General features: G+C 38.2%; 1 protein-coding gene across 1 annotated transcript; it reads right to left on the bottom strand.

The window, feature by feature from the left end:
- Positions 1 to 7,336: 7,336 nt before the first annotated feature.
- Positions 7,337 to 15,419, bottom strand: LOC127942927 (zinc finger protein OZF). Its single transcript, XM_052538941.1, has 2 exons — positions 14,532 to 15,419; positions 7,337 to 9,490 (listed from the first exon to the last, which is right to left on the bottom strand). Exons 1-2 carry the CDS (start codon positions 14,560 to 14,562, stop codon positions 7,938 to 7,940), a joined length of 1,584 nt encoding a protein of 527 aa, XP_052394901.1. The 5' UTR covers positions 14,563 to 15,419; the 3' UTR covers positions 7,337 to 7,937.
- Between the last annotated feature and the right edge of the window lie 3,958 nt (positions 15,420 to 19,377).

Genomic DNA, 19,377 nt, shown 5'->3' on the forward strand with positions numbered 1-19,377 from the left:
GCGGCTACAACTGAGCTTTGCCTCCCCAAAGGAGCGTATGTGATCTTAGTCCATTGAGAGCGGAACAGCGTGATTTTGATTGAAGCGGGTTTTATTTTTATTTTTTTTCTCTGAGAGTTCCGTTTTTCGCTTGCTGTCAGTGCTCCATTATAAAGGACTGGAAAGAAAATTTAATCTAAATTTAATCTTAAATTTAATTCTGTCATTGTCAAAATATTCATTTTGGGGTGGAGTATCCCTAAATGCAATCCATATCGCAAAAAAAAAAAAAAGAAAAAAGAAAATATTATATATACCTATATATTGACGGTCCTTAAAAGTAGCCGTGTGTGGAATTGGGTGTTTAATGAAACTTTGGTAGTAAAGAGTGCAGGACTGTGTACATGAAAATGACTGGGTTAAAACTATCTTGTGTAAGTTTATATAAATATTTTATTACATTTTTGTAAGCAAAAGATGGTGAAGAGATTTAGAAACTGAAACGGAGGAATTTCATGAATTTCTAAGAGCTATTGTGATAGTTTGTTTGTTTGACATCTTTAATTTAATTTAGCCTACTATATGATCTGTTACAACAAATGAAGACATTTCTTTTAGGTAAAAAACCTCCAAAGAGAACTTTACATATGCTGTGGTTTTAATTCTAATTGTCACGGTCATTCAATTATTTCAGCAAACTCAGGATTTTAGAGAACTAAAAGAGTCCTATCTCTTCTCTCTGCGAGAGATTAGAAGTCCAGGAAGTAATCAAACTCTGTGACCATCTGGGTGAAGAGCATGAGTCATTCGAGTGAAATAAAAGCCTGATGGTGTATCAGTTAACTAATGCATATACGGGAAAGTTCAGAGAATATCGACAGATAGAGATGCCGGCCATAGACCAGGCCTGCCAGTAACTGATGCTCTTTGGAAGTAATCCAGCAATAATGTTGTGAAAACATTAATTTCATGAATTTTTAATCCGAACATGAAGGTCTATATCAGATGTCTTGTAAAATTGAGTTGCTACTGGTAGCTCTTCTCTTTTAAAGTGCATTTTCCGATTGGCAACATATCCACAAAGAAGCGTCCATTTAGAGATTAATGTGAGATTAACCCATTTATTGTCAACACAAAATTTGCACGTGTGTGTGGTTTTCTACAAATAAAGACATAGGAAAATGTATAAATACAAATAACAACAAATAAAAGTAGAAACAATAGATATACAATAGCAATCTCCACAATGATTTATTAAAATACAATTAATAAAGTAAATAGGAGAACAAATGTGGCATTATATGCCAAAGTGCACAGAGAGAAATTACTAATACTGAGCAGCAGAAATATGACACCTCTCAGAGAGTGTCTAGTGCATTAGTGCACATGCAATTTTACCTTTGTGGTTTTCTTACAGAAAGGTGTTACAGAAGATAACACAGTGTGCTCAAGTGTTATGATGAGTGAAATAGTTACCTACATGAGAGAAGTGGTTTGGAAATTGGATGGATTTAGAAAAAAAAATAGTTTTCATTCTGAGCCTATTTTATGTTAATAATTTATATGCAACCAGTAATATATAATGGATTTCAGCATTTAATGCTATTTTAGTAGTAGTGCTTTCACTTTAATATTATTATGTAAAATCAGGGTCCTGACGTGAAACCAGTTGAGAACCACTCCCAGGCAGAATACACATATTATTATTAAAGGGGTTATATGATGCTTTTTTTTTTTTTAAAGATCCTTATTTTGTGTATTTGGTGTAACAGAATATGTTTACATGCTTTAATCTTCAAAGAACACATTATTTTTCAAATAGTGTACATTATTGTAGGTCTTCTATGCCCCGCCTCCCTCCTTCAGACAAGCGCAGGCTGCTCTGATTGGCCAATTGACCCAGTGCATTGTGATGGGCCAAACACTGCAAGCACTCGTCAGAAAAGTAGCGCCCCTTTCCATAATCAGAAGCTTAATTTTTCAAAATAAATGTAAAAGTTAATAATTTCCTTAGTTTTACTATCAGTTCAAGCCAAAAGAGGAACAGTCTTGTGAAAGACCCGGTGATGAAGCTCATATGTGTTTGCAGTACACAAGCCACAGACGGTTAAACAGCTGACTGTAACGTTCGTGCACCAGAGAAACACAAGGAGAGGGAGAGATCCAATTGCACGTAAATTTATTAACAAATGAGGGTAATCCAAATAAACAGTCCAAGGAGACAAACAAAACAAAAGAGGGAACCGGAAGGAAAGGAACGGGAACTCGGAGGAAGAGAAGGCAAGGGTAGGTCTCGGGAGATGAGAACACTGGTAACACAAAGGGTAAGGACTCCATACAAACAACAGGGAAAGACAGTTATTTATAAGGAGACTAATGACAATAGATTGCCTGCACCTGGTGCAATTAACTGGAGTGCAATTACTGTGAAGACAGGACCAGACTAGAGGAATTATAGTGCCTATGGTGAAGTGCCTAAGGAGAAGTGAGCTCACTAGTGGACACCAAGGGAGACAGAGACTAACAGCGTGACATTACCCCCTCCTCCACGGAGCAGCTGCCAGATGCTCCACCCAAAACCTAAGGGAAAACCAACAGACAAAGAAACTGGAAAGCATATCATGTGTACAAACATCTGATAGACATCTTTAAGATGTAGATTCCTTTTCAATACTTCACTCGTACTGCGTCGATAGACTCATAAACTTATTTTTTCTCCTGAATTGAAGCCTTATTCAATCACACAGTGAAACTGCACGTCCATCGGTTAGTGCAGTTAATAGAAATGAATCAATGGCTCATCAGCGGTGCTGCACAAACCTATGGCAGCGAAGCCCGCCAGAATGGCTATACAAGGGACACTTCGCCACAGGCATTCAGATTTCTTCTCCTTCAGCAACTATGATTCTTCGCTGATCTCCACTGAAGTGCTCGCCGTTGACTCGCCTCGCAACTGGAATGCGACTGCCGCCATCCGGAGAGAGAGAGAGAGAGAGAGAAAGAAAGAGCAAATTCCTGTAAAAGAGCCTTTTTCCCCAGCTTTTTTTTCAAATGCCGGCTCATCATTGCAGTTCCAAAAGATGATGGGCACAGCGAGTGTGTCGCATGCTTGGGGAAACCCCACACTAACGCAGCGCTTGTTGAGAATTAATGTTCTCACTGTGAGAATATGAACCTCGTCTCTCTGTGCTCACAGATCGCTTTTATATTCAGAGAGTGATCCCGCTCCTCACGCCCTACCGTTTTCTCCCTCTTTTAAAGCATCAGAATGAGAATGAGCTCATGCCAGCTCAGCCCCCACGTGCCTCACTTTCTCCACCCAGAGGGGATTCCCCCGTCTGCTTCATTCAGCCTGACCAATGTCCCTCTGCTGCCGCAAGCGATTTGGTCTTGTCTGACTGATGAGGAGCTGCTAGATGACAGCATGTGTCTAGCTGCTTCGGATGCTGAGGAGCTGTCGGGCTCGCAAAACTCTGCCCCCTCGACGCCGTCCGAGCCCTGCCACATAAAACTTGGGTTGGATGCCTAACGCATACACGTTCTCTCCAGGGCAGTGGATGAGCTGCGTCTGGAATGATCTCCTTCAGTGGAACCATACTGTAGCCATCTGGATAAGTGTTTTCTGCCAGGGCGCCGCCGAGCCTCCCTGTTCTTACCAGAAGTCCATAATGAGCTAACTAAGTCATGGCATGTCCCCTACTCAACGCGCCTGCATACTTCATCTTCCTCTGCCCTAACCTTCCTTGACGGCGCCGAAGAAAAGGGGTATGAATGATTGCTGTCGCTGGACGAATCTGTTACCGTGCATCTCTGCCCGCCCACCACCATTGGATGGAATGCCAAGACTAACCAGCTCATTCATCAGCAGGACAAGCAGACGTGGCACTCCACTCCATGGCAGTGTTACAAGGCTTCCAAGCCAAACTCCTTGCCACCACCGACGAATCTAGCCCGGACGCCTCAACACTCAGGGAGCTGAGAAGCGCGATGGACTTGGCACTACATACTACTAAGAGCACAGCAAAGTGCTATGATAGCACACAAAAAATAACACACACCCATTCACAAAAAGAGCAGTTTTCCTCTCATATTACTCACGAGCACTATGTCCCCATGCAGCGAACAAGCACTCAAGCTAATTCAACCCCTCTTTGTACGGGCCACATACTGGCAAGCCATTCCCAGAGTGTCAGAATGGGTATTGGAATAATAAATCATGGCTACTCCCTACAGTTCGCACGACGACCCCCGAGCTTCTGCGGGGTGCTCACCATTTCAGTACACAACGAGAAAACTCACGCTCTGTGCGCCAAAGTGGGAAATCTGCTGGCAAAAAGAGCCATGGAAGTTGTTCCAGCTCATAGCGACTCAGGACTTTACAGCCAGTACTTCCTAGTTCCCAAGATGGATGGCTCCTCGTAAATTTACAAAGTACATGAATGTGGCTCTCTCCCCTCTTATGCAGAAGGGAATTCACATTCTCAATTCCCTCAATGACTGGCTGGTTCTGGCTCATTCAGAGTTGGAGGCCTTGAGTTACAGAACCCTGCTCCTCAGCCACCTGGAATGCCTGAGCCTCAGGGTGAATTTTGCCAAGAGTTTACTGTCTCCCAGCCAATGGATACCGTTTCTGGGAACAGTGCTCGACTCAGTGACAACGAGGGCAACGATGGTGAAGGAGCGTGCTGCCGCTCTACAGTGCCAGCTGTCATCAACACGACTCTTCAGACTAACATCACGACTGCTGGAATGGGCCCAGAGCAACCTGGGTTCCCATAGGGCAGTGCACTTACTGGGCAAACTGAACCAGGGTGCGGACATGCTGTTGAGAAGCAGAGTCCATTCAGAGGAGTGGAGGCTTCACCCGCAGACATTTCAGAACATATGGGAAATCTTTGGTGAAGTGGAAATAGACCGCTTAGCCTCAAGAGACAACTCTCAATGCCCTAAATATTTTTCCAAGATTTTTGTCATACGTCCCGATAGCAGGCCAGCTGGTGGGCAAAAACGACCTTGACGTCCGATTTATGAGAGGTGCCAGAAGGCTTAATCCGCCTCACCCTCCTACTATACCTTCAAAGGTGCTGAGAGCCTTAAAGGGTGCCCTCTTTGAACCATTACGATTCATCAGACTGAGGGCCCTATCGCTGTAGAGCGCTCTGCTACTGGCACTGAAACCAAGGCATTGCTATACACCAAAGATGCTCTCCACACCCCACAGAGCACAAGTGGTTACTCTCTCTGTTACAAAACAGAGGAAGATCAAGAGATGAATCTACTATGTCCTTTAAGGGCACTGAATAAGTCTGCGCTGATAAGGCAATCAGAACAGCTCTTTGTATGCTTTGGAGGCCGCACCAAGAGCAGTCCCTTCGTCTTGGGCATGGTTTAGCAGTGTGACTATCACAGAAATTTGTGTGGCGGCCGGTTGGAACTCGCCACCCATATTTGCTAGATTTTATAATCTAGACGTCCCTGCACTTCATGCTAGGGTACTTCCTGTGTAACCTCACTGATCTCATTCTGCTTCTATTCTGCTATTGTCATATCTTGGTATCATATATCAAGTATGATTGCATTGGTCGTTCCCCCGTTCTTAGCACGGCATTATTGAACCGGGTTACCATATAATCTAGCGACGCAGTACAAGTGAAGTATTGAAAGGGAATGTACTCGGTTACAAACGTAACCTCGGTTCCCTGAAATACATGAACGAGTACTGCGTTCCTTGCCATGTTGAAAAAAATGCACGACTCAGTCATCGTTTTAATCGAAGTAACCTCAATGCCTGTGGCAAAGCGGCCTTAATTTAACCAGAGGCCACACCCATTCTGGCAGGCTTCACTGCCATAGGTTCGTTCAGCACCGCTGCCGAGCCACTGGTTCATTTCTATACACTGCACGAACCGATAGAAAGGCAATTTTACTGCGTGATTGAATAAGGCTTCAGTTCAGGAGAAAAAAATAGTTTTTACCATAGCGTCTAGCAACGCAGTACTCGTTCCCGTATTTCAGGGAACCGAGGTTACATTAGTAACGGAGTACGTTTTACTTACATTCTAAATCATAAAACACCTTAAAAACATCTAGGAATAGGAAATATCCTACAGATTGCAGATGAGCAAACACTAAAAAATGTCTTGCAGATGCAAGTGTATAAGAAACACAAAAAAATGTCTTGCAGATGTAAATGCAGACATCAAATAGAGATCTCTGTGATGTATGTGTGCTATCAGTGTTTGCAACAGAAACTCTAGATTTAGATACATACTGAAACTATAAAACTGTTCTATATTATTATTATTAAGGGTCTGATATAAATATATTAAAAAGATATTTCTGAGTAATGACTGAAACTCTTACAGCAAAACAACAAATTCAAATGACAGTCATCTTTACAATAGTTTGCCAGCTTCCTTTCTGTGTGACACCATTTTATTAAACACAACAGGTAAATAACTTACAGCTATTACATCAATCATATAAATTACAATATTGAACATTAAATATCAATATATGGCAATAAAATCTTAAACTTACAAAAACTAATTTCGTGTTTCTGGTGTCAAACTTCCTTCACATTTATCTACATATTCATTTCTGTATCCTAATTTTATTTCTGCAGGCAGACGCCAGAGCAGACTCACAGATAGTGCTTATCTGATGATAACAATACATCTTCCACTGCTTCTTTTCAGGTTTTATTAGAAATGAATTGGCGCATTACTGCCACCGACTGGTATGTAGTGTGCAATAACAGTTCCCTTCCCTTTTTATACCTTCTCAATTAATTTAGTTATTTTAGATATTGAAAAATAAATAACAGGTGGTATTTTGTAAAATATCTACTAGTTCGACTGCTTTTATTTTTCTATCATAAAAGATCATGAGAGTTTCTTGAGAGAACGCAAAGATGCAAAGGCAGTGGAATCTGATTTTTCCTCCCATTTCATATTGTTTTCCGTCTCTGTACAATGACTTAAAAAAATATAAAAATAGAATTTCTACAACACGAGATGAATGAAACACCAATAGCACATCAATAATAGTCTATATCAAAACAAATCTAAAATGACAAAACAAATCCCTTTTAGTAGTTTTTTGGTAGGGAATATTGACACGTAAAAAACGCTCTACTTTCCTTTATGAATAAGAGGAAGTACAGTTAAGACTCATAGACCAAAGATTTCAATCAATCAAAGAAAACTTAAAATAAATTTGTTTCCAGTGTCAAGAGCAGGAGTCAGCTCTACTCTTCAAAGGAAAAGAGATTGTGCCGAAACACAACTCTTCATCAGGATGAAGCTTCTTTCAGCAAGTTTTTTTCCAAAAAAGAAGAGACAGCGAAAAACTCTAACACAATTAATCACAAAATGTTTATTTCTTCTTTTTCATCATTCTTAGTAAACATTAATCTAACATCTGTTCTTAAAAAGAGAATAGATTAAAGAAGGGTGTCTCTGACCTATGTGACTTTAGACGACTTAAAACACTTAACAGCACGACAATTACTTGAGAATATAAGCTTATGAATGTGTGTACATAAAGCAAAGAACTTCATTTCTAGTAGGAAAAACTACTTTTATTTTATTCACTCACTAAAATCACTCCATAAAAAGTAATGTAAATGGATCAAAATACAAAAATCACAAAGCAAAATTATTTAAAAAATACAAAGTAAAAAAAGAATAAAGATTTTGTTCATTTGGAATGAGACCTGTCTTTTTTGAGTTTATCTTTATTTCAGACTAGAAACTGTTGGTCTTGCAGATGAATTCTGTTAACTCTAACAACTATAGACAATGTTTTGTTGGGTCATGTTTGGTGAGGACACAGTATCAAATTTAAGTGTTCTGGATCTAAAAATGAACTATACTGTTATTTCAAACCTTTAGATTTTTGGTTGACTGAGTTAAGAAGATAACCTTCCCACATGTTAGGCAGCGATATGACTTCTCTTAAGTGTGGACCTTCTCATGTGTTTTCAGATTTGATAACTCACTGAATCTCTTGTCACAGTGTGAACACTTGTAAGGTTTCTCTCCAGTGTGGATCCTCTCATGTGTTTTCAGATTTGGTAACTGACTGAATCTCTTGTCACAGTGTGAACACTTGTAAGGTTTCTCTCCGGTGTGGATCCTCTCATGTGTTTTCAGATTTGATAACTCACTGAATCTCTTGTCACAGTGTGAACACTTGTAAGGTTTCTCTCCAGTGTGGATCCTCTCATGTATTTTCAGATTTGGTAACCGACTGAATCTCTTGTCACAGTGTGAACACTTGTAAGGTTTCTCTCCAGTGTGGATCCTCTCATGTATTTTCAGATATTTTGACTCAATGAATCTCTTGTCACAGTGTGAACACTTGTAAGGTTTCTCTCCGGTGTGGATCCTCTCATGTTTTTTCAGATTTTGTGACTGAATGAATCTCTTGTCACAGTGTGAACACTTGTAAGGTTTCTCTCCAGTGTGGATCCTCTCATGTATTTTCAGATCTTGTGACTGAATGAATCTCTTGTCACAGTGTGAACACTTGTAAGGTTTCTCTCCAGTGTGGATCCTCTCATGTATTTTCATATATATTGACCGTTTGAATCTCTTCTCACAGTGTGAACACTTGTAAGGTTTTTCTGCAGTGTGAATTGTCTGGTGCTGTTTCAGTTCAGCATCTCTAACAAAAGTCTTCCCACAATCAAAGCACATATGATTTTTCACATCACTGTGTCTTTTCTGGTGTATTTTTAAATTACCCAGCTGAGTAAAACTCTTTCCACACAAAGAACACATGTAAGGCTTCTCTTTTGAATGAACTTTTAGGTGGTTCTTCAGTGTATCTGTCCTAAAAAAATTTTTACCACACTGATCAGTAAAACAGTAAAACGGTCTTTCTCCAGAGTGAGAACGCATATGTAATTTATAAGAGTACTCCTTTCTGAAAGACTTCCAACACTGATCACATGTGTATGGCTTTTCTCCGGTGTGGATAGTCATGTGTTCCTTAAGATTTATTTTAATTCTGAAACTCTTTCCACATTGATTACATGTGTGCGGCTTCTCTCCAGTGTGAATAGTCATGTGTATCTTAAGATATCCTTTATGTGTGAAACTCTTCCCACATTGATCACATGTGTGTGGTTTCTCTCCACTGTGGATTTTCATGTGAGACTTAAGGCCCCCTTTTTGAGCAAAATTGCTTCCACACTGATCACATGTGTACGGCTTCACTCCGGTGTGGATTTTCATGTGATCATTAAGGGTTCCTTTTAATGTGAAACTCTTTCCACATTGATCACATGTGTGTGGTTTCTCCCCAGAACAGATTTTCATGTGTCTCTTCAGGCTTTGTTTTAATGTACAACTCTTCCCACACTGAAGGCACCTGAAAGACTTCTTGGCTCTTCTTTTCAATGAATTACTTTTAGTCTGTGAGTGACTCAAAGATTTTTTTAGATCAGTTTTAACATGATGGTATTTCTCCTCCACTTCACTCTCCTCATTCTCTTCCGTCAGGTCTAAAATAAAAGTAAGAAAGGTTTAATTTTGAGTAAATCATAAAATTTTGAGACATTAAATAGTCAACCTTGAAATAAACTGCTATAAAAAAATATTTATTTTGAAGAATTTATTAAAGGTATAGTTCACCCAAAAATGAAAATTGGATCATGATTTACTGTATATTTATTCTCCATGATTTACTTTACATCCTAGGCATATCCGACCTTCATCTTTCAGGTGAAAACAATCAGTTACATTTAAAATTGTTCTGGCTCTTCCAAGCTGTACTGTATAATGACAGTGAATGGTGTCCCTGTTTTTGAAGCTTAAAAACTGCATTCAGCCATCACAAAACTGCTCCACACGGCTCCGGGGTGTTAATAAAGGCCTTCTAATGTGAAACGATGCATTTAATGTAAGAAAAATATAGATTTAAAAAAATTAATAAATTATAATCTGCAGCTTCCGGTTGCTCAAGCGGGCACATTCACAAAAAGGCGTTCGAGCGCGTGTTTAAAAGAACGGCGTTAGGTAACAACGTTATTTTTTCAGTAACGCGGTAATCTAACTAATTACTTTTCCCGTCGTTACAACGCCGTTAACGTTACTGAACGTTAAATGTGGTGCGTTACTATGCATTGATTTAATAAACGATGCAATCCGAACTCACCCCTGGCTCACACAGCGAGTGATGAGGTGGGTTAATAACGAGATAAGCGATTATGATTGGCTAAGCCAGAGTCATGTGTTTCATGGTAGCCAATCAGAGCCAGTGTTTTTACACACATGCCGGCACACGCAGCAGCGGCTTCACACACACACACACACACACACACACACGCGCAACAGCTACACAGAGATTCACAGCAGCAGCAGAAATGGCGAGTCAGGAGCAATCCGATGAAAAGTTGGCATTTTCAAGGTGGAGATATAAGCACTACTTCAGATTTATTGTGGTCAAAGGCAAGAACGTGCATGTAATGTGTACATGTAATGTGTGACACGCATCTACAAAGCTAGTGGCCAAAAACACTTTTTACAAAGATAATACTTGGAAGTGCAGGATAAAACTCTTACTGTCTGTTGACGTGCAATAAATATCGAAAAGTTATGTACGAACACCTGTCTGTTCTACTCATTTCAACTGCAAAAAAAAAAAAAAAAAAAGAACAAATTCTCTGACATATAGCAATTTTTTTTTTTTACAGTAACGCAAATAGTTACTTTCCCTGGTAACGAGTTACTTTTATTATAGAGTAATTCTGTTACTAACTCAGTTACTTTTTGGAAGAAGTAGTGAGTAACTATAACTAATTACTTTTTTAAAGTAACGTTCCCAACAGTGCAGCTCAGGGAAACCATGTGAAGAAGTACATTATATCTGTTTTAAAATGGTGCATTCTCCTCTTGCCTTATATCGAAATCCTCCGACATTTTCCCCTCAGAGTCTTTGTTTTGCATGTACATACTAAATACATTACCATATATTTCTGATTATAAAAATACTCAATGTATAATTACACTAAGGGTAGGAAATTTACCAGTGCAGATAAACCAGTAGAAATTTGACAACCGCTATAAATATTACATTATCATCACCGTTACACTCACAAAATCTTGCAGTGTTGCGTTGCCCACTTGACTGTAAATCTGTACAATTTACATCAAAAAACAGATGGATAATGAAAGCAAAGGTTTATGCTTGCAAGATGTATGAAATGTCTCTTAGGGATGTCTGTTCCCAGGAAAATTCAAGATTTCACATATAAATACAAAAGGATTGACACTTAATTAAGGAAAGCATATGGAGTAAAACTTTACATATATATATGTAAAGTTTTACTGAAGTGGCACTTGGTTTCGCGTTTCCCTATTGTGGGACTGCCCAGTTTCGGTCTGCTAAATAGTGAGGCGTAGCCAAAGCCAGTGAAAGTACTTAATTAGCTGTTTTGGAAGCCCTTGTCAGAAGAAACAGTCGAGCAACAAAAAAGGACAGCAGATTGTAAGTGTTTTGCCTAATTTTCTCATTAGACTAGCTACTGTGTGATAGTCATTGCTAGGAAAGTTTGGTTTAATTACTGTGTGCCTTACCCTGGTAAATACCCTTTCAGATCTCTACTATAACTACTAACACTCAGAGCAGGCAATGTACGTCGAAGGAAGGCCTATCCTTCAAACCTACGGCCTGCCCCTCTGACCTCTACTACTTTGCTCTCTATTCCAGTTGGTCTCTTGAACTGACAATCTGCTGTTAACAAAGCAGACTTCATTTCTTTTATTGCTACTCATTCCAGTCTCAACCTCATGGCACTGACTAAGATTTGGATCCAACCTGAAGACAATGCCACTCCCGCAGCCCTCTCCACTAATTTAACTTGTTCCCACACTCCTCGTATGGCTGAATGGGGTGGAGGTACTGGTCTCTAGGGGTGCTCCAATCACGATCGGCCGATCGTTAATGCGCATCTCGTCAGTAAGTCAGTCTCGACCAGCATGCACCACCCCATCTGCCCCCTGGCTGTCCGAGGTTCTCCGTGAACATCGCTCTAAACTCAGGGATGCAGAGAGGATATGGCATAAATCAATAAACTCTACAGACCTCAGTGTGTATCAGTCTCTCCTCTCTTCCTTCTCTGAAAATGTCTTCACTGCTAAAACATCCTACTACCACAACAAAATTAACAACTGTTGTTACACTCGGACACTCTTCAAAACATTCTCTTCTCTTCTTAATCCGCCACCACCTCCTCCATCGACTCTTACAGCTGACGACTTTGCAGTTTTCTTCACAAATAAGACAAGAACCATCAATGACCAATTTTCCACATCGCAGACGGAGGACAACTTCACAATGACCAATGCACACTCTCTTCACTCTCAGAGATGGGCGATTTTCATGCACATCTCACCAGTAAAGTCGCTCCTGTAATTAGAAGTATTAGGGGCTAAATATCACGTTATTTGTATTGGGGTCGCTTCTACCTGCGGACATGAAAAACAACCTCGGACTTGGCAACACTGGTTGGCATTAACTACACCGAGCCGTAATTCACTGACAATCTACACAAAATCGATGTTAAAATCGCAGGCGATTCTTTGTCGATTTTGAAAACAATTTTGTGTTAGTTGCCAGTAGACTACGGCTCTGTGTAGTAACCGCCGCTCCACCTGTACCAGTGTTGCCAAGTCTGCGATTGTTTTTGATATCCGCGGTTTGAAGCAAACACAATACCAATAACGTGATATTTAGCCCCTAAAATGTGAATTTTACCAAGGCAACCCTTCCAAAATATTTATATTTTAACCCCGGGAAGCAATTTTTATCGGGGGAACCTCCTGGAAACGCGATTTGGCTAGTTTTGGACTAGTTTTGAGAAGCAACTGGTCAGGATTTGTTGTAAAAACCTGGCAACCCTGATCTGAACGCACATGCTTGAGATATACTTCTAATTACAGGAGCATCTTTAGTGATGAGATGCGCATGAAAATCGCATAACATTTTTTGCACAGCCCTAATACAACATTAGGCAGATTAGACCCTTCCTGTCAGAAAAAAGCCACCCAACTTCTTGTCCAAGCTCTTGTTCTCTCCAGACTGGACTATTGTAATGCTCTCCTGGCGGGCCTTCCTGCATATACTGTCAAGGCTCTGCAACTGATCCAGAATGCAGCAGCAAGGGTTGTCTTCAATGAGCCAAAAAAAGCTCACGTTACTCCTCTCCTCATCATGTTACACTGGCTACCAGTAGCCGTTCGCATTAAATTCAAGGTACTGATGCTTGCCTACAAGACGACCACTGGCACTGCACCAACATACCTAAATTCACTAGTTCAATCTTATGTATCCTCCATAAGTTTGTGCTCTGCAAGTGAACGACATCTTGTGGTGCCATCCCAAAGACGTTCAAAATCACTCTCACGGACCTTTTCCTGGACTGTGCCCAGCTGGTGGAATGACCTCCCAATCTCAATTCGTACAGCTGAGTCTTTACTCATTTTCCAGAAACATTTAAAGACTCATCTTTTTCGCCAGCACTTATACAGCTAATACTAGCACTTTTCATTCTAAAAAAAATAATAATAATAAAATCCCTGGCTATGCATTCTGTACTACACTAACTGAGACTTGTCATGGCACTTGTATACTCTTGTTGTTCTCTTGTTGACCTGACTGCTTCTTTTATTCTCATTTGTAAGTCGATTTGGATAAAAGCGTCTGCTTAATGATTACATTTAAATGTTCAATAAAGCCTTATTTTGACTTCTGCTTCTTGAGCTTGATTTTGCAGGACATAGCAGATTTTGACCACGACAGATGGTCAGAAGTGCAGTGCTTAAAGGCGTCCATCCGGTGTGTTGTCACATATTTTTTAAGCAAAGATGGTGTCCACAAATATCATCAGTAAAAGACAGCTTTTAATAGAAAATATCAATGTTATTTAAAAATTTTTAAAAAAGTTGATTTCAAATTTTTTTTAAACAGATTTACATTTTTTATCACTGATTTCCTCATTTAAAAAAAAATAAAATAACATGTGATATTATAAATTAAAAGGTGTCCATCTATTACTTCTCAGACAAAAAGGTTGCACGTTTTCTTTGTGGAATTGAAACATCAAATAACTACGGAGCCCCGCACATGACATGCAGTAAATAACAAAACTCAAGTGAAATTTTAAAACAAATGGCAAATCAAATGAATAAATAATAGAAAGAAATAAAATCTCTTCATATAAATAACTTTTTCTTTAAACAAAGATGCTAAATACATGCACCATAAGCAGATTTTGATTTAAATTACATTGCATAATTTCGAAAAATAAAGCAAAAACTGGATGGTTGGATTTAGCTTTGTGAGACTATACAACAAAAACGTCTGAATGAAACAAAAACAGCACACGAACTGAAAGAGAACTCAAATTCACTCTCTGGCTATCATTTGCTAATTTATATGATTTCACAGCTCTTATGGCTGTTCGAACTATAATCACAAAATCTGATGAGCAGTTTTTTTTTTATAACTTTATCATAAATGAAGAATCAGAAAAAAACACCAACCTTTTTGTTGTTCAGTATCTTCATGCTCCATTCTGCAGGTTTCTGGATCACAAGTTTTCTCACCGTTTTCTATATTGTAGTGTCGTCTGCCGCTGATCTGAAGTATCACACTCAGTCTTGGGATTTTGTTTCTAGAAGATAGACTTTGTTTCAATGAGAACAAAGCCGAGAGCTCTCTGTAGAAAGGATCTCAATTGTTATTCGGCTTCTCCTTATATATAGTTTTCCTGTTTACACAGTGGAAGGCGTGTTCTAGACATTTCATAGAGTTTTCCTTTATGCAAACAATTTGATTCCTCCCTAGAGAGAAGGGGCCCCCAAGACTTGTTATGGTAAGGTTTCCAGATGTTTCCCATCTCAGGGTCTGTCCATTTTCTGCTATGCAGGCTTTTTCTTTTTACACACAGTGTTAGATTATAATGGAAGTATAACTGCTTGTATTAATGGCTAGATTCACCTTGATTATACTTGATTAAGTCATAAACTGATTAATAAAAAATCTTCAACATTTCCCCCCTTGAGACTTTGTAAGTCTTACATTTGCTTATTTTTCTGAGTGCTACTTCATAATTCAGTCTTATTAGTTAACACTACCTAGTGACTAAATAAATCACACTGTTTCATCACCAGTGACTAGATAATGTCATCCCACTCTGGAGTATGAGGCGCCGTGTAGGATTTAAATCAAACTTCGCTTATCAATACATACATAAAACACGTGCATATACACCTATAAATTACTCGCATATACATGCATACTACTGAATGTTCAAAAATACATATATAAAATACACGTGAACACTAATATGAAATCGATACCAATACATATAATGTTAGCAATGTATGCATACACACTTGTGAATAACTTGCGTATACATATAAACTTGACACGTGCATACAACCTACAGACACTCACATATACATATTAACTTGATCCATGCATATACACCTATTAAACACTCGCACATACATATAAACTCGCTGCATACAAACACAACTGCACATACTCGCACATACATATAAACTTGATCAGTGCATATACACCTATTAAACACTCGCACATACATATAAACTCGATGAGCGCATACACATCCATAAAACACTCGTGCATACATAAACAATAACATTTACTAACGTATACAGTTCAGATGAGAAAAACATGTACATGTATATATGCGAGTGATTTCATATGTGGATGTGCGTGAATTTTCAGTATAAACGGAAGGCATTTCAGTATAAACGGAAGGCATTTCAGTGTAAACGGAAGGCGTTTCAGTTTAAAAGGAAGTCGTTTAAGCGTGTACGGAAGTAACCTGTCTAAATACCGCATTTGCAATTATGGACCGGGATTGTGCTACACCTGAAGCATTTTGCGGAATGTTCTTTTTTCGCCCACTATTATAAGATCAATTACCATCAGTTTGTGTGGCCTGCTCACCTGCAGTCTCTGTCTGCAGTCAGAAACACAATCTGAATCGCGCACTTTGTTTCGGCCTTCGAGCCCTGGTGGCATACAAAGCATCAATAACACCGCAAACGATGCGATCATCCGCCGGCGAAGTTCACGGACCGTGATATCACACTTGTCAGTGGTAAAGTAACTGGCAGTTTCGATCTAGAAAAAGGTGAGAATTTCACTTCTACGCAATCTTCACGAAATAACTTCCAAACGCTATGCAAGTTAACGTTACACATACACAGAGGGAGAGAGAGAGCGAGAGAGAGAGTTTAACTGCCTCTAGTTAAAAAATATAAAATGTGTTCCCAACTAAGTCCCACGTAGTGAACTTAGCCATTTTCAGAATTAAGTGTTTAAGCTATTTGCACAGAATCGGAATATCATAACTTCATAATATAGTGAGTATGTTTGCAAATATTTTGAACAAAACAAATAAAATAAAAGCGATCCATGTGTCATGCAGATCTATCGTGGCTGTGTTGTCACATGACAAGCATGACGCGTCGCCATGGAAACATTAAGGCGGTACATTCTAAAATAACGGTCGCCTAAAGAAACTCATGCTGGGGCTCAGCTAGAATATTTAAACTCATGTGCGAAAGGGTTTTATTTCTAAAAATGGCTAAGCTCAAGAGGGACTGGGACTATTTCGTGAAGATTGCATAGAAGTGAAATTGTGAAATTCTCACCTTTTTCTAGATCGAAACTGCCAATTAACTTACTGCTGACGAGTGTGATATTATGGTCCCTGAACTCGCCGGTGTTATGAAATGTTCAGTGTCTGAGATATTTGGTGTCATTGAGAATAAAGAACTATATATAAAGACTCGTATACAGTAACAACTATTTAACTTTTTTTTTCTCCTTAAAAAAGGTTTCACATGGAAGTGCATGAGAGCCTACAGTTCATGTGGAGAATCTGTTTGTTTGTTATTAATGTACATGTTACAAATCAGCAGAGTTTGATACTTGCACTTCTGCCTGTTATTTTGTTCCTAGTTTGCAGAAGCTCTTCTAATGGGGGAGACTCATTCTCAAGTTATATATGAGCCACTTCTGCACACATACATGAAGACATGGGTAAACCTCAGAATTAACTTAAGTTTTTTATTATCTGATGCAGGGGATTGTGGATGTGTACTTTATCAGTGTAATAGTTAAACATCATATGCAAAAAAAAAAAAACCTTGTTTGATACAAATTTTGTATTATTAACCAGTTTTAAAGTTTTACTACATTCTGTTCCTGAAATCCACAATTTTGAAATCAAGATAATCAAAGGGTAATCAAATCAAGCACAACCTAATAAAACATGTTTCTTGAATAAAGGGTATTGTAAAAAAAAAAAAAAAAAGAGCATGGTCTGTGGACAATTCATCTCAAAGTGCACCACAATGCAGTATATGATTAAAGACAAAAACAAAGTGTATAAAGACATTTTACGACCTTTTTTTAACTATAGAGTACATTTTATCTACTAAATGTAGGCCTATCAGTTTTGGGGAAAAAATTTTTTGATCAAGAATCTTCCAGTTCATGTGTGTGTGTATATATATATATATATATATATATATATATATATATATATATAGGCTATATATATATATATATATATATATATATATATATATATATATATATATATATATATATATATAAAACATTCAGATTTCGTTTTGTTATTAAAAACTTTTTTTTTTTTTTTTGAATGATTGAGCAAACGATTAGGAATGACACAGATCCCTGTCCATAATTGCAAATTTGGTTACTTCCGTTCACACTTAAACGCCTTCCATTTACACTGAAATGCCTTCCGTTTATACTGAAAATTCACGCACATCCACATATGAAATCACTCGCATATATACATGTACATGTTTTTCTCATCTGAACTGTATACGTTAGTAAATGTTATTGTTTATGTATGCGCGAGTGTTTTATGGATGTGTATGCGCTCATCGAGTTTATATGTATGTGCGAGTGTTTAATAGGTGTATATGCACTGATCAAGTTTATATGTATGTGCGAGTATGTGCAGTTGTGTTTGTATGCAGCGAGTTTATATGTATGTGCGAGTGTTTAATAGGTGTATATGCATGGATCAAGTTTATATGTATATGTGAGTGTCTGTAGGTGTATGCACGTGTCAAGTTTATATGTATACGCAAGTTATTCACAAGTGTGTATGCATACATTGCTAACATTATATGTATTGGTATCGATTTCATATTAGTGTTCACGTGTATTTTATATATGTATTTTTGAACATTCAGTAGTATGCATGTATATGCGAGTAATTTATAGGTGTATATGCACGTGTTTTATGTATGTATTGATAAGCGAAGTTTGATTTAAATCCTACACGGCGCCTCATACTGGAGGGAGTAGCAGCATAACATATTACATCATACTCAATCATATATTATGAATATTCTTCTATATATTCTTTAGTCTATTCTCTGTTTAAGAACAGATGTTAGAAATTCAAGTTTACTAAGAATGCTGAATAAGAAGAAAAAACATTTTGTGAGTAATTGTGTTAGAGTTTTTCAGCGTCTAACAAACACGGCAGTCTCACAAACAGTGCTTACCCGGTGACGATCTTTTACTGTGATAATCAAATAATGCAGCTTCCAGTGCTTCTTTTCAGGTTCTATTAGAAATTAATTGGTGCATTACCGCCACCGACTGGTATGGAGTGTGCATGTACCTTCTCAATTCATTCAGTTTTTTTAGACACTGAAAAATAAATAGCAGGTATTTTGTAGAATATCTTCTTCTCTGCATTTATTTTAATTGCAATAAGTTTATTGAGAGAACGCAAAAATGCAAAAGCATTGGAATATGATTTTTCTTACCATTGCATATTTGTTCTATCTCTTTACAATGACTTAAAAAATATGCATAAATACAGTTTCTACAACGTGAGATGAATAAAACACCAATAGCACATCAATACTAGCCTACATCAAAACAAATCCAAAATGACACCCATCTTTTTAGTAGTTTTTTTTGGTAGGGAATATTTACACGTAAAAAACGCTCTACTTTCCTTGTGAATGAGAGTAAATAATGATACATTGTGTAGACTATAGGAAGTACAGTTAAGACTTGTAGACCAAAGATTCAATCAATTAAAGAAAACTTAAAATAAAATTGTTTCCAGTGTCAAGAACACAATCTAACACAATTAATCACAAAATTTTTATTTATTCTTTTTCATCATTCTTAGTAAACATGAATCTAACATATGTTCTTAAAAAGAGAATAGACTAAAGAAGGGTGTCTCTGACCTGTGACTTTAGACGACTTAAAACACTTAACAGCAGCATGACAATTACTTAAGAATATAAGCTTATGAATGTGTGTACATACAGCAAATAACTT

This window comes from Carassius gibelio, chromosome A22, assembly GCF_023724105.1.
Source record: "Carassius gibelio isolate Cgi1373 ecotype wild population from Czech Republic chromosome A22, carGib1.2-hapl.c, whole genome shotgun sequence".
Classification (NCBI taxonomy): Eukaryota; Metazoa; Chordata; class Actinopteri; order Cypriniformes; family Cyprinidae; genus Carassius; species Carassius gibelio.

Coding starts and splice junctions, on each gene's coding strand:
- LOC127942927 (XM_052538941.1), bottom strand. CDS start 14,562: ATGGAGCATGAAGATACTGAACAACAAAAAG. Junction 9,491..14,531: donor AGATACTGAACAACAAAAAG/GTTGGTGTTTTT, acceptor CTTTTATTTTAG/ACCTGACGGAAGAGAATGAG.